Source organism: Trematomus bernacchii, unplaced genomic scaffold, assembly GCF_902827165.1.
Source record: "Trematomus bernacchii unplaced genomic scaffold, fTreBer1.1, whole genome shotgun sequence".
Classification (NCBI taxonomy): Eukaryota; Metazoa; Chordata; class Actinopteri; order Perciformes; family Nototheniidae; genus Trematomus; species Trematomus bernacchii.
The window spans coordinates 4394044-4408449 of NW_022987662.1; the positions used below are offsets into that span (position 1 = coordinate 4394044).

A 14406-nucleotide genomic window follows, 5' to 3' on the forward strand; every position below is an offset into this window, starting at 1 on the left:
TTGTTGATGTAAGTGAGGAGCAGTGATGCAGTATGAGAATATCTCTGGAGAGTTGCCAGTGGGAGTGATTAACGCCCGGCCCAGGAGCCTTTCAGCAAAGCACCACAGCTCGTGTCTCAGCGGAGCGACTCCCAGAGGGCATGGGGAAGAACAGAAAGCAGGGCACCACTGAATGAAACAAAATACAACAATAAAAACAGTATCATCACATAACTATTATTTTTGCCAACCTAATTGGTCTAATTCAAAATACATTTGAACATGTATCTTTGCAGGCTGTGCAGTGATAGTAAATGAGTTTGCTCTGCAAGGCTGTACTTCGGCACAGTGGTGCTTTAGCTAAATGCTAGTTCAGTGTGTTAGCATGATAACAGCACATGCTCATTCGGGCTTAACACATAGCACAGCAAAGGCTGATGAGACTGTCAGGTACATGTAGAGAACGCGAAAGTACTGAGCATTTAAAAAATAATGTTTTATATCTAGAAGTTACTGAAATAGTTTGCAGGATAGAAGAAAACAGTGAGTTGCTGTAGGTACTACAACAAAAGCCTTAGGTTCCTGAGAATACTACGAATGTACAAAATTCGTCTAAATCCATCAAATGCTTTTCTAGATATCCAGCCTGGACAAAAGTGGTGAACCAATCTATAGAACAATATTGCCATTCATAAAGTCATGCTACTAACACAGCTAAAAACAGAAACCCTGGTTAGACCCTTAAACTGTCTCCCCTCTGTCTCTCTGATAAAAGCTTTAACACGTCACAACATGTGAGTTTGTTTGTAGTAGACGGCACTTGAGGAAACAATGCTTGGACAAAGTCAACATGTGACTTCAAAAATGCATAGGAAGAAACATTTTTATTCCATTTTTTTCAAAAATAAAGCAAAAGAGACAACTGATAACTTTACAAAGAGAAAAACATAAACCTTATCAGATTCCTGTAAAGGGACTCCATGATGAGACCAACCTCGATGTACTATCTGGGAACAATCCAATGAAACGCAAACAACACCAAAAACAGTCCAATTCACATTGCAGGGCTAATCGCCAAACACATCCAGACTATCGTCAGAGTCGCTGCAGGGCGTGCTGGAGTCCAGGTGGACGCTGCTGTACGTATCCACAGAGACCACGGAGCTCAGGCTGCTGTCGATGGACACCATGCTGCTGTCGCTGTCGCTGCTCAGGCTGCTGTCGTCATCATGGATCACCATCACCTGAGCACCAGAGTCAGCGGCTGAAACACACAGAAACAGAGATACAGTGAGAGTTTCTCTTTGAGGGGACGCACTTTCCATCTAAGCCACTTTCAAGTCATTTGAATCCAATTGTAGACACATTATTCTAGAGGTATTTTCTGATAGACAACTAAATCCATGGAGGGATTTAACCCGACAAGGCATCAGTTTGTCTCAGAGTACTTTTTGACTCCCCTAACCTGTCTGTTGCACTCAGTCCAAAATGTGATTCCCACTCAATAAAGATCTTTAAAAGTAAAAATGTAATTTAACTTTTCAGCAAATCAGATAAACAGCGATAAATAGAGTATTTGTTGGTATCTTGTTTGTCTGTTTTCAGCTGCAGATACACATCTGCTGCTCTTGAGTATTTACAGCAGCCTTGTGAATGTTGGATTTACTCAAAATAACATTAGCAGAATGAATTATAGTTTTTTTGATCTTACCTAAATTATGAGAATAGTTTTTATATTCCTTAATCTTCATAGTCTTTGTGATTTTTGTTTCATAACACAAATCAAAATGTCCCGTTTTGAGAATCCACCTTTGTTTATTTAGAGAAAGTAAGCTCAGTTTTAACACCATCACAAATTCATTGTTTACTGTTCCTAAAATACTATCATAATATCAACAAAAAAAACAGAAATGAATCCGCCTCGTTGTGCTGCCACCTTGTGTTTGAAATGTTTAGTGTGATCCACACTCAGGACTCCCTCACTCCACCAACGAGCACATTCTAAAATGATCCATTAACTGGATACAGGGTGAAGCAGTGTGTCAATGAAATACTCTTAGAGCCTTTGCAGTTTGCTCAAGGACACATCAGTGCTTACAGCTATGGGGGGGGGGGGGACATTAGTCACTGAGGTCAGCCAGACATGCCAAGGCTCCCCAGTCATCTGATCTGATGAATGTGGCACTGCACACCACTGCTAGTAAGCACAGCATCAGTCAGATATTTATGCTGTATGGGTCATCCATGTGGAAACTTGTGCACGAGTGTGATCCTGACGCTACTCCACTGTCACACACTGACAGATCAAACATGAAGTTCATCACAGCGGGGGAAAAAAAACCCTACAAGAATAATGTAGCAGGGCAGGGAAGATAGCAGTTTGGGAAAACTAGCAAAGCTTTATTTTTCATATCTGTATGTTAAAACACATTTCACTTCTCATATGTTAAAAAGTTGAAAGTCATTTGATTTTATGACTTTATAACACCCTTATCCGTGACAGCGGAACCATGAATATTTTCCACATATCCAACAGCCCTCATAAGAAAATCGAAAAAAGAATCTTAAGTAAAAGCATCATTTGTGTCACATATTTAAGACCTCCAATGGGGGCAGATTTTGATCCAATTCCACTTTCTTCAGACAAAAGAAATGTAAACCAATGAGCAGTATTTTCAAATGACAATTCTGTGCAAAATAATAAAATGAAGAGGTGATAAATAATATCAATGAACTAGTGCCAAAGCCAAGATACGGCCTGAAACTAAAGGGAAACAAATCTAAGAAGCAACCACACCGACTGAGAGGATGATTTGTGTTCAAAACACACCACACCTAAAAGGCTGATATAATATTCAACTTCTTCCTGTTGAATGATTCCTGTTCTCACTGAACGTCTCCCTTACAGTATTCAAGGCTGCCCACTGACCTGAGATAATGACCCTTTTGTCACAAGCTTACTTTGAGTTATTTGTGTAATACTTATGTGTAAAATAATTGTAAAGTACAAAAATACAGTTCACCGGCAACCATTACGTAGGACTTCTTTTGCTTTTTAGTGTCCTGTTATTGTTTCTCTTTAAAAACAATGAGGTTTAAAAAATAAATCTGTGTCTCTAACTTTATCAATAGTAAGATAATAGGCACTGTCGATGACGCACCTCTCACCTTTCCTCTCAGTGATGAGGGTCTGCCGCCTCGACTTCATGTCCAGGCTCAGGTTCTCCACCATGCTGTCGATGCAGTTGTCCAGGGCCAGGCAGCGGGTCTGGGACTGGATGGCCCGGCGGCAGATGGGACACTCGTCCTTCTTTTTGCGCCACTGCTTGATGCAGTGACTGCAGAAGCTGTGAGCGCAGTTCAGGATGACTGCCTGTAGGAGGGATCAATACAGCTCAAAGGTTAAGGACAACATCTTCTGAATCACCTGGAAAAGTACAAGTTAATGATTCGATTTCAACACCATGCTTCTCTTAATCCTACCTCAATGAAGAGCTCGGAGCAGATGATGCACTGAAGCTCGTTCTCCAGAACTTCAGTCACTTGTGTAACTACTTCCTCTTTCTGGGCCCTCGCCTGTTCTTTCTCCTCCTGCAAAAACAACACAAAATATATGAATAAAGCTTTGCTGATGCCATGCCATAGAACGCATCAAGCATGTTTAAATTCTTTTAAATATTGCCATACCTTTGACACTTCGAGCTCTTTGTTTTTGGCCAGGAGAATCTCTTCAAAGCCCTCCCGAGACAGCGCAAGTTCGTCTATTACTTTCTTTTGCTGAGGACAGGGAAAACAGTTTGAGAAGTTAAAAGACTACTTCAAAATATCAGTCAACTAAATCCATACAAGAGCCATTTTAAAGATACAATACATCCCTATTATATAGACACAAATACTGTGTTTATGTATTTGAGGTGGAACAATAAATAAAATCTTTTATGCAACATACCTCTTGCAAAGCCTCATCCAACTGTTTCTTTAAAAGCTCTTCTTGTTGCTGTGTTTTCTCTTCCTAAATACAAAAAAGGTTACACTTTTTGTGGAAATACAGAAATTGTGAAACAAAACAAATTACAGTGCTAGACAAGCACAAACAAACATGATGCACACAGTGGATATCAGAATATCAGTATATTTTTCATACCAAAAAAAGCTCGACTAAAATTCAAATATATTAATTTATTGTGCATCTAAAAATGTAATTCAATGATCTACACTTATGAGGTAGTAGGGCTGTCCCGAATACCATTTTTCGGGCTCCGGATATTCGGTAGTAATCAGCAGCGAATATTCGAATAGTAATCAGCAGCGAACCGCTTCAACACGTGTATTTCGGTGTATTCACGGCATTCATTTTGTTATACAGTATTGTTGTTTTATAGTTATTTGTTAATGTAACCCAATTTGTGTTCTTTGAAATTGAAAAGGATATCGCATTGTGTTTGTTACTTTCGTTGCAGTTGTATATGTCTTAAAGGACACCTATCATGCTATATTTGAACAATATATTGTAGGGCCATACCTATATAAAGTATATAAATATAGTTTTTTTTTCAAAATACCAAACAGATCCTGCATTTTAGCCATGCCTCATTTCGCTCCATTTGCTCTTTCCAGCACTGTTTTTGCAGGGGGCTGATTCTGTGAGCTGCAGCTGACCACGCCCCCCTGCAGGAGAGGGGAGCGCGCTCTGAACAGCTGCTGGGCTGTCAGAAGAGGGGGGAGATCTCCGTCCTCCGTGTTTTATTATATTATTATATAGAGTCGTTATTCATTTGTTTTAAAGCTCAATAAATAACAAAGAAGACCTTTGACCGGCACTTTTCTAATTTTGTCGGGAAGATTTAAACTTTAACGGACATCTTGACCGGCGAAAAAAAACCTAACTGAAACTCTGCCGCGCGGTCCCCTCGTTCCTTGGAAGAGGCGGAGAGGTGGGTGTTTGTCATCTGCTGGTGGACTAACCGGAGAGAATTACAGTGCTTGCCTCGATGGGGAGGGATTGCATAGAATTACAGCAGCAGGAGCAAACGCTTGCCTCGGGGAGGGAGAAAAAGAGCCACAGCGGAGAATAAACAGAAGGGCAACCATGGCAACCATGTTATGTCTATATTGTTATAGAAGTCCTCTTCGCTGCTTTTGTGGCAGACTACAGCGCCACTTACAGGCCTGGCATATGTACTACAGCGTCTCCAGCGCTTTCGAGCGGCAATGGCCGGCCGTGGCCCAACCCCACATTCCCCTGATAGGTGGAGAGTTGGCCCAATAGCCGTAGCGCAACCGTCCTGACGTCAGTAACGTGTTCAAATCTGGATCAGTTTTTATCAGATCCGTTGCAGCCCCGTTTTTAGAGATTTGGGTATGGAGGAAAATAGAGAGGGTTGTGTTTTCTGACACTTGGTGAGTTCCCTGGAACACCGGCGACACATATTCATGTATAAAAGACGTACAAAAGTGCATTTTGCATGATAGGTCCCCTTTAAGTGTAATTTGGCTTGGCTTCCTATTTATGGACATGCTTTTATTTTGAAGGAGAGTTAGCGCAGTTGACAGGAAGTTGTTGTTGTTTTGGAAACAACGTGACGGAGATTAAGGAGAAAAGTAATATCTACATAAAGACGGAGAAAGTAAACGATAACGTTTATGGTTAAGTGTTACCACCCCCCGAAGAGGCACAAGCTCTTACGTTGATATTGGAGATTTCAATAAATTCAATTTGAAAAAAAAACGGGAAAAAAACGAAAAAACAAACAACACGAATATCCGAATAACGAAATTGAAACCCAAATAGTACTCCAACGAACGAATATCCGGATATTCGGGTACAGCCCTATGAGGTAGTACATTCCATATTAGGGGGCTAATATAATATAATTTTTTTCAACACGGGAAACACAACCACAATGAAACGCAGCAATTGTTGTTGAAACTGAGGTTTCTCCCATTTTTCCCTTTGAAATGTGGGTTTTTCTCCGGAAGTTTTTCCTTGTATGATGTGAGGGTCTAAAGGACAGAGGGTGTCGTTTTTCTCATACTGATATTCTGAACAAACTGTGCTGTTGTATTTGCTGTAAAGTGTCTTTACTGTAGGGTATTTTTATTATATGTACAGCACTTTGGCTCGACCAAAAATCGTTTAAAAATGTGCTATATAAATAAAACTTGATTTGATTTGATTTGATTTGAAACTGGAGTAACAGTTTTTGGTGATGTTTACTCCATGTTTGAAAGTTAATCGAAAATGTCTCACCTCTAGCTTCCTCTTAGTTTCACCCAAGGACTTTTCTAGCGTCTCCATCCGGTGCATCTTGGCTCTGAGGGTCTCCAGCTGGCCCTGCAGCTCCCTGACCTGCTCCTCTCTGAGCGGGTCGGCCTGCTGCGGCTCTCCCCCAAAAGACGCCACCTGCCTCTGGGTGTCGTCCACGTGCTCCCTCAGTATCAGGATGTTCTGGCTGTACCTGCAAAAATACAAAAAAACAAGACGTTAATGCACAATTTGTAATTTCCTGCCACTATGGCTCTCTAAAACAATAAGAAAAGAGGGAATACGGTGGTGTTAATTATTAAGTTACAGATTTTAATAGGTTTAAATATTCTTTAGGAGGCAAACAACTCAACTAAATAAAATATATAGGTCTAATTGTTTTAAGACATTTAACATGTTACATATTATACTTTAAAAGGGAGATGAAACTGTCCAATTACCTTAATAAAAAACAACATTTTGCTGGATGTATCTTTAAGGAAAACTGATGCAAATGTAATGATAATATAAAAAAGCACAAGGTTTGTCTTACATCTGCAAATTGGGTCCGGTTTCCTCCGGCTGGCTGTGACTGAGCCTCTGCTGCCGCTTCACTGGTGACAGAGGGCAGGGCTTTGCAAACGACTTGTCACCAGAGGAGCAGCGGTAGAGTTTGGGCTTTGAGGTCGACGGCTCAACCTCTTCCACGGTCAACTTCCTCTTGGACTTCTTGGAAACCTGGGTTGATTTAGCGCCATCTTTGTGTCGCTTTGTCAGGTAGAGTTTAATGTCTTTTAGGGGCCGCTGGACCAGGATGTAGTCAAACTCCACGTAGGTTCCAGTTATAGGAACTCCAAGTTGTATGGAGTCTCCGAGCCTGAGATGATGTGGTTTTTCAGCGGATATGCGGTTTCCATTCACCCATACACCGTTGAGACTCTGACGGAAAAAGCAACAATGTATTCAGTGGCTGCAGTAAAATGTAACACTCATAGACAGAGAATATCAAAAGGATACAGAATCATTAACAGGTTTATCGCTAGTAGGATAACACATACGAGGAGCTTTCCTTGGTGTATACAGTGCATACATAAACACAAATAAGGAAGATAAATTGTAAGAAAAAGGTCCAAAAAATTAAAGTATAATATAAACTATTATAGCAATAAACTATAGAGAAATAATTACATTAAATATGGATAAACCAAAAAAACTACGTACAGTATAAAATGACAATCAAATATGTGCAGTATTGTTACAAAAACTGGACAGCTGTGCAATATTAAAAAAGGTAGCTATACTAGTTAGTTTACTATATTTGAGAGGCTGAAAACTAAATTGTCTGCGCTTTTTTCATGATAAATAACTATAATGATGAATCCGTTTCCACTTGCAGTTCTAATACTCATTAGCATAACATGTCCTTTATCATAGACTCTAGTTCTCTAGTTTTTGTCTGTATTTTCTACACCTTTAATGATTTTCTCATTACATATCATTTGTTTATGTAGCTAAATCAATAAAAGAAACATCCTAATAAAGACTTTAATCTTACCTTCTTGTCTGTGACTGTCCACTGTCCATCTTCCCTTTGCTTGAATGTGCAGTGCAGTCTGGAGATCATCAGAGCACAGCTTGGAGACAGCACTTGGTAAGTTACATCCAGACCTCGTCCTATGGTTATCTAGAGTCAAACAACACGTCAACAGTCAGTTACTGTGCAGCTTATAGTTCATGTACATAACGATATACAAAGAGAACGATAAAAGTAAACCAGGAATGAGGAATGTATTTCATGTGAAGAATCCTAAACTTGATAACGTTTTATTATGTGGTAAATTAACTAGCGTTAGTTAGCTAGCATTAGCAAACTGCACCTCAGTGTTTTCGAACAAGCGAAGCCAGTCCGCAGTTCTTCCGACTCTCATCAAACATAACACCTCAGAGTCTGAATATACATCCTCCTCAGCCGCAGACGAGTCTGTTGTTACAGTGTCCATCTTATTTCATTCTGTCAGGGGCTACAACGACCTGAAACACGTCGCTAACTGTGTAGTTCCTCCATAGCGAACCTGTAGCTAACGTAGCCACGGTGCCAAACCGGAAACGTTTGTTTGTTTCCAAAATAAAAGCGAGAGTGAAGAGTGAAACTGATTATTTTCATACAGAATTTTCATTCAGAATTGATTATTATTATTATTGATTATTATTATTATTATTGATTATTATTATTTATTACTAAATCGATTGATATTTATTACTAAATCAATCGACATTAAATTACCTTCGTAACTAGCTCCACTTTAAATAAAAATAAAAAAAGTAAAATGTACAAGGTAAAATACAAACATGTCACATCATTCGTTAACATGCATTAATACAAAAATATATATAATTTATTATTTTTGAAGAAAAAAAAGCACATTTAAAACAAAAGTAAACAAACGAATAAATAGTTAAATAATATAAAGAATAATGAGAACTTTCTTAAAATGTAAAAGTATCTCAAAACAATATCAGTATCATAAAAAATACGGCGTTTTATTTTTACAAAAATGTGCATGAAAGACTTTCCTTCCACTTCCAATTTGTACAGAGTATTTATTCCATCGCTGCTCCTAGCAAATGTATACTCTCCCAAAAATACTGATTGTGCTGTGATAGAAAGACCTTGCTTTTTGCAACAGTGTTTCCACCTCTTCTTTCCAACCAACACACACATCCTGTTGCCGTCCACTCGGGGTACCCTGTCTCCCATAACGAGCGCACCCCTCTTCGCCGGGCGGGACTTCCTTTCTCCTGCGGATGCGATACTGAGTAGGCAGAAAGGGCTTGGTCGAGTTGTCACTGGTGTATCTGTACGGCACCGGAGCAGCAGAGAACCGGCCTGAAGACGCCGCTGCCACCGCCGCTGAAGCCCCGTAGATGAGCCTCCTCCCCGGCTATGCTGCCCTGAGAGAGCCGCCAGTATCCGCCCCGCCAACATGTCTGATGTCAACAAGACTATTCAGAAATGGCACGCCAGTTTTAGGAAAGGCACAGACTTTGACTCCTGGGGACAATTAGTGGAGGCTATAGATGAGTACCAAATGTAAGTCACATTCAACATGTGTATCCTGCCTCTCCATACAGCTGTTTTATTCTGCAGAGCATGCTTTTTTCCCCACTTTTCTTTAAAAAACCTTAGATGTGCAGGGAGATTACAGCATGTAGGAGACAGTGAGTGCAATGGTCTTCACAAGAAGTTCAGTCAGCTCCTCTCAGCAGTAAACAAACCCTTCCCATCTATGACGTGATGTGGCAGTTGTTGCAGAGGCAGCACAAGAGTGTGTGTGTGTGTGTGTATGTGGAGGATGTTGCATCCCAGATTAATCCACCAGCAGTATGTGTGCATGGAAAAACCTTTCACAAAGCCTGTCTGTGGAGAAAAAGCCCTGCATATCTGCGTACAATGCGTTTCATTATATCTCATGCAGTACAGAAATGGGGCCAATATCCCCTCAGAGTATTGAGAAATAGTCAGCCACACCCTCTCATTGTTATGGGTGGGTTTTCCTCTGTTTATACAGGAATGTTTCCTGCTTTCAGACTATATCTATATGGTCCTAGTTTAAACACATTTTTTAAATATGTGATTTGCTTTGTCAATGCATTCATGTTTTGTTTTTCTGAAATTGCTTTAATATCATAAAACCTGACTACTTATTTTTTGAACAGAAGGGGGCGCAAACACACATAATTTAGCCTCCTTTTGCTGCAAAGCATTAACAAACTTCTGTGTTGTTTAGTTTAGCGAGACAACTGCAAAAAGAGGTCCAGTCAACAAATTCATCAGACTTCACAGAGGAGCAGAAGGTAATCCTTACATCTCGTTTTACCGTTGGACTGTTCATTCAAGGATCCTTCATTAACTAACCTGTTTCTTTCTTTTTTTAGAAAACTTTGGGAAAAATTGCATCATGTCTGGAAATGAGAAGTGGCAGTCTGCAGGTTTGTGTGATTGTTTTTGAGTCTGTATGAAATACGAATGGCACACAACAGGTTCATATCTACAGCTTTACAGAAGGTCTAGCCAATTGATGACAGGGCTTTACAGAGAGATGAAAACAACAAAAACATAATTATGAGGATCAATAAGTAAATACGACATTTTCGGTCATATAAAACAATACATTCCGAAAGGGGAAATTATTCATCATTCTGTTAACTTCAACGTTCAAGGAGGTGTTGTGGTTCTTTCTGAGTCATCAAAGAAATGTCCTATTTTCTTCTCAATTCACTTTTGCAGAGATGTATTACATGTGTCTGCTCTTCTGTAGTGCACACAGTCCAAGGAGGACTTCAAGTTAGAAGAGCTGAAGAAACTGGAAACCAGTAAGTGGAGCGACTGGGATTCAAAAACCTACCTGTTACTGCTCCTGTCGTTTCCAGTAATACTGATCTTTCTCATTGTGTCAACAGTCATTCAAAATATTCTGACGTACAACAAAGTATTTCCCTTTGACGTGCAGCCAGTGCCCTTAAGGTAAATGTCCACCACAAAACATCTCATATGCATTTTACAGAATATTCTGCTGAGTATTTTCTAATCCATTCCTCTACTGTCAGGAGAATCCTTGCTCCAGGTGAGGAGGAGCACCTGGAGCTGGAGGAGGAGGAGGATGCTGCCGCAGGAGCAGGGAGCACCGAGGCTTTCCCCCCCCGAGCCCCCGGTACTGTACCACTTAATAAAACACACCCGCTGTTTGAGGGAAGTTTGACTTGTTGTGTTGTCCTGTTCCTGAGGGCTGTTTGTTTGACCGTTTGTCTCTTTGATTCTCTCTGTCGGGGCTGTGCATGGCTTCATCGCTCATTCCTGCCTGCTTCATTTGCAGCTTCGCAAGGTACGCCTTTTATCGACAACATCTTAATGTGTTCAGTCCTGCATGAGAGAGGGGATTTTATCAGCGTAAAATCACAGCTTGTTGCTGAATTGACAAGAAATGTGAATAAAGCAGAGTACCAGAGTTGACTTTTGACTCAAATATGAACCTTAACATTTGCTTAACAATGCCCCTTTAAACATTAACATTAATTTGACTATATACAGTCTATAGAGCTGTTTTAACTTTTAATATTTAGATGGTTTCGAACAAAAAATCCTTCAATATAATCTTATAAAGCACGCTTCTGAAAACATTTTCTGCTATTGGCTACTCTGTGGTCCACAGTGATGTCACCACCTGTTGTTATAGCAACTGTTAATGTCCGTAACCTTTGTCCTCTGCAGGTACCTTGTTGCCACGGTTACCATCAGAGCATGGGATGAGACTACTAACACTAAAGATTGAAAAAATTGGGTTGAAGGACGCCGGGCAGTGCATCGACCCGTACATGACCGTCAGTCTCAAAGGTCACCGTCTACTCACTTCACCCTGAAAACAATCTGAGGATAACATTTCTGAATGTGCCAAAAACATCATGTTCTGTGTTTCTCTCCTGCAGATTTGAACGGCTTAGATGTATACCCAGTGCAGGACACACCTGTGGCCTCCAGGAAGGAAGATACCTACATCCACTTCAGTGTGGACGTGGAGATCCAGAGACACGTGGAGAAAATACCAAAAGGTACCTGACAGATAATCCAAAGTGGCATTCCTATAGTCAACAACTCCCAATAAAGATCAAAACCAACAATGAAATGATCCCTAACAATTACTGTCTGTGATGCCAAAGCCTGATGTATCCCCACTGTTGTCCAGAAACTATAAGAAACATCAATGAGTCACACTGCTGCACTCCAACATGCATGGATGAACAGTTTACGCCAAATATCTGTTAATTCGTGTCTGAAAATAGTAATTAATTATTGTTATAGAAGTTAATGGTTTTTTTAAAAGGGTTTTTCGTTAGATGCCTGAAATAAGGTCAGTGGTTAACACAAGCTTATGAGATTAGCACGTTTTGTTCTACGCATGTGTCTTTACAAAGGGGGCTGCTAAGAAAAAGTGGCTAAATGAGACTGGAGAGGTTGTGAGGGACACAGATCAGAAGTACTAGGACTGTGATGTAGTTTGTTTATAGCCTTTGGCAATTTCATAAAGGGTATTTTTTTATGGGAAGATTATCTTGCTGACAAAACGGGCATGTGTTTATTAGTTTATTTGTTGCACTAATCCATAATCCTATGAAGAAATCCCATAGGTTATGGTATAGGAAACAGGGCAGTGTTCGCCTAAAAAACACTTCGTCACCGTGAGAGATGAGCACATATTTGTTTTTGGTTTGTTATATAAAATATGGACTTTCATTGCCAGTCGAATCGATACTTTCAGTATGCAGAAAGCTTTGAGGTAATTATAAAGTTTGTTAACACTCACAATTTGTTGTTATTCGTTCTTCCAGGAGCAGCTATCTTCTTTGAATTCAAGCACTACAAACCTAAAAAGGGTTTCACCAGCACTAAGTGTTTTGCCTTCATGGAAATGGACGAGATCAAACCCGGCCCCATCGTCATCGAACTGTGAGTCAGCGAACAATAATGATTATAAAGGATGCCTTTTGTGTATTCAATTAAATTCATACTGTTATCTTTCAGGTACAAGAAGCCCACGGACTTCAAGAGGAAGAAACTGCAGCTCCTTACAAAGAAACAACTCTATCTCCATCTCCACCAGACGTTACACAAGGACAGCTAAGTCTTGGCGTCCTGAACTTTAAACCAACTTCTTTGAAATCATTCTCTCACACACACATCAATGTGGAAGTTCACCTCATCTCACCCAGCAATACTAAACCAAGCTTGTATTCATGTGTTTTTTCAAGAGTATATGGAGAAAGTAAAGGGAGACAAACACATCAGCTCCGACTTGTGTATTCTTTGATTTTGTCGTTGAGTACCATGGGATATAAGAGCTATTGTAGATTTTCGTTCAAATGGAGCCAGGTGAGAGGGGTAACATTCAGGTGAGAGGGGTAATATTCAGGGTAAGACTCAGAATGTCATAGGTAGAAGTGGTACATTTATGAAAAGAATACACATTTACGAGGGAAAAGCTTGAATATTCTCTGTCATCGTAACCATTTTTTTTAATCGAGTGGCTACCACATTGTTTCACTTTGCAAGGATGGATCAGCTGTCCACGACAAAACCCATTCAATTCACATACAGTATTTTCTTGGTAACTTAATTTTTTATTATAACCCACCGATACTTGTTCTGTAGAGATTTTATTTGAAACCTACAATGGTGCTAATAAGCTAATATAGTCATTTCTGTTGCTGGAAACCCCTTCTCCAATAACTCAAACATTCTCCGTTTTGTATCATTTGGAGAGACAGGGCCTGATAGGAGAACCATCTTATTTCCAGTGTTCCTCGAGTTATTGCAGGTGCTTCATTTGAGTCAATATTCTATGTGAAGTCATGGCAGAGTATTCAAAGCCACTCCCTGAATAAACAACAGACATCAATGTGTGCTTCACTAAGCCACCATCAAATCCTAAATCCTGTCATAACACCCATTGGTTTGTGTTTGCCATAACTAGAATACACTTTTACAGTGTTTCATAATTCTCAATTAAATATGTGGGTCTACTCAATGATTATAACTATTGTAATAATGACCAACCAAGTCTTAAATGGTCCTAATGGCACACTAAAATGGTTTGTTAAGTCATAGACGGTGTTGAATTCAGTGATAATGTTGAATGGTTCAATTAAAGGTTAGGTAAACAGTACGATGCACTGAAACACTCTGAACATTTAGGAGTAATCACTTTTAAACAGTGTGTTTGGTTTGTCTACATCACACTAACTCTGCAATTTGTTTCAGACCAGAATTCAACTTGGTAGCAATTATTCCTTCCAGTGTTCATGCTTCAGTATGTTTTGGTTCAAGTATATTTAGATGTGGTTTCATACTGTTTAATAAAGGCATAACGGATGGATGCAGCATTGTGTGATGTCTACAAGTTATTGTCCAGAGGAAGCATATTTTTTTTTAGCAGTTAGAGTTAAGAATCACGCGTCTACCATTATCGAAATTAAATTAAATGTGAACCTTTAATAGACAGCTTTAAAAAAAATAACAAGTTAAAACAATAATACACAAAAGAATAACCGTCTGAGCTTTCTTCGAGAATCCAAGGGTGTTATTTCCATTCTGACTTTGCTGTATTAAGTGCACATCTACATTGTAACAT

At 39.7% G+C, this 14406-nt stretch overlaps 2 protein-coding genes across 4 annotated transcripts; one reads left to right on the forward strand and one right to left on the reverse strand.

Annotated features, from left to right (window-relative positions):
• Positions 1-844: 844 nt before the first annotated feature.
• rnf8 (ring finger protein 8, E3 ubiquitin protein ligase) lies at positions 845-8318 on the reverse strand. 2 transcript variants are annotated; one of them, XM_034135586.1, is made up of 9 exons: positions 8101-8318; positions 7779-7907; positions 6777-7162; positions 6230-6437; positions 3929-3991; positions 3667-3756; positions 3463-3570; positions 3148-3352; positions 845-1243 (listed from the first exon to the last, which is right to left on the reverse strand). In XM_034135586.1, the coding sequence occupies exons 1-9, from the start codon at positions 8221-8223 to the stop codon at positions 1047-1049; spliced, it is 1509 nt and encodes a 502-aa protein (XP_033991477.1). In that variant the 5' UTR covers positions 8224-8318; the 3' UTR covers positions 845-1046. The 2 variants fall into 2 exon arrangements, with proteins under 2 accessions (XP_033991477.1, XP_033991478.1); XM_034135587.1 differs by having other exon boundaries at positions 1060-1243; positions 3141-3352.
• A 662-nt stretch (positions 8319-8980) lies between these two features.
• On the forward strand, positions 8981-14156 carry aida (axin interactor, dorsalization associated). 2 transcript variants are annotated; one of them, XM_034135588.1, is made up of 11 exons: positions 8981-9314; positions 10012-10078; positions 10160-10213; positions 10543-10597; positions 10685-10748; positions 10832-10935; positions 11098-11106; positions 11493-11615; positions 11708-11830; positions 12608-12725; positions 12801-14156. In XM_034135588.1, exons 1-11 carry the CDS (start codon positions 9208-9210, stop codon positions 12898-12900), a joined length of 924 nt encoding a protein of 307 aa, XP_033991479.1. In that variant the 5' UTR covers positions 8981-9207; the 3' UTR covers positions 12901-14156. The 2 variants fall into 2 exon arrangements, with proteins under 2 accessions (XP_033991479.1, XP_033991480.1); XM_034135589.1 differs by lacking the exon at positions 11098-11106 and having other exon boundaries at positions 8982-9314; positions 12801-13064.
• The last annotated feature ends 250 nt before the right edge of the window (positions 14157-14406 follow it).

Bases quoted from the DNA above. Each gene is read 5' to 3' on its own strand.
- rnf8 (XM_034135586.1), bottom strand. From the start codon at position 8,223: ATGGACACTGTAACAACAGACTCGTCTGCGGCTGAGGAGGATGTATAT. The intron at 3,571-3,666 runs GTATGGCAATAT...TTGTTTTTGCAG, and splicing joins AAGAGCTCGAAGTGTCAAAG to GAGGAGAAAGAACAGGCGAG. The intron at 1,244-3,147 runs GTGAGAGGTGCG...TGTGTGTTTCAG, and splicing joins CCTCATCACTGAGAGGAAAG to CCGCTGACTCTGGTGCTCAG.
- aida (XM_034135588.1), top strand. From the start codon at position 9,208: ATGTCTGATGTCAACAAGACTATTCAGAAATGGCACGCCAGTTTTAGG. The intron at 10,214-10,542 runs GTTTGTGTGATT...GCTCTTCTGTAG, and splicing joins TGAGAAGTGGCAGTCTGCAG to TGCACACAGTCCAAGGAGGA. The intron at 10,598-10,684 runs GTAAGTGGAGCG...TTGTGTCAACAG, and splicing joins GCTGAAGAAACTGGAAACCA to TCATTCAAAATATTCTGACG.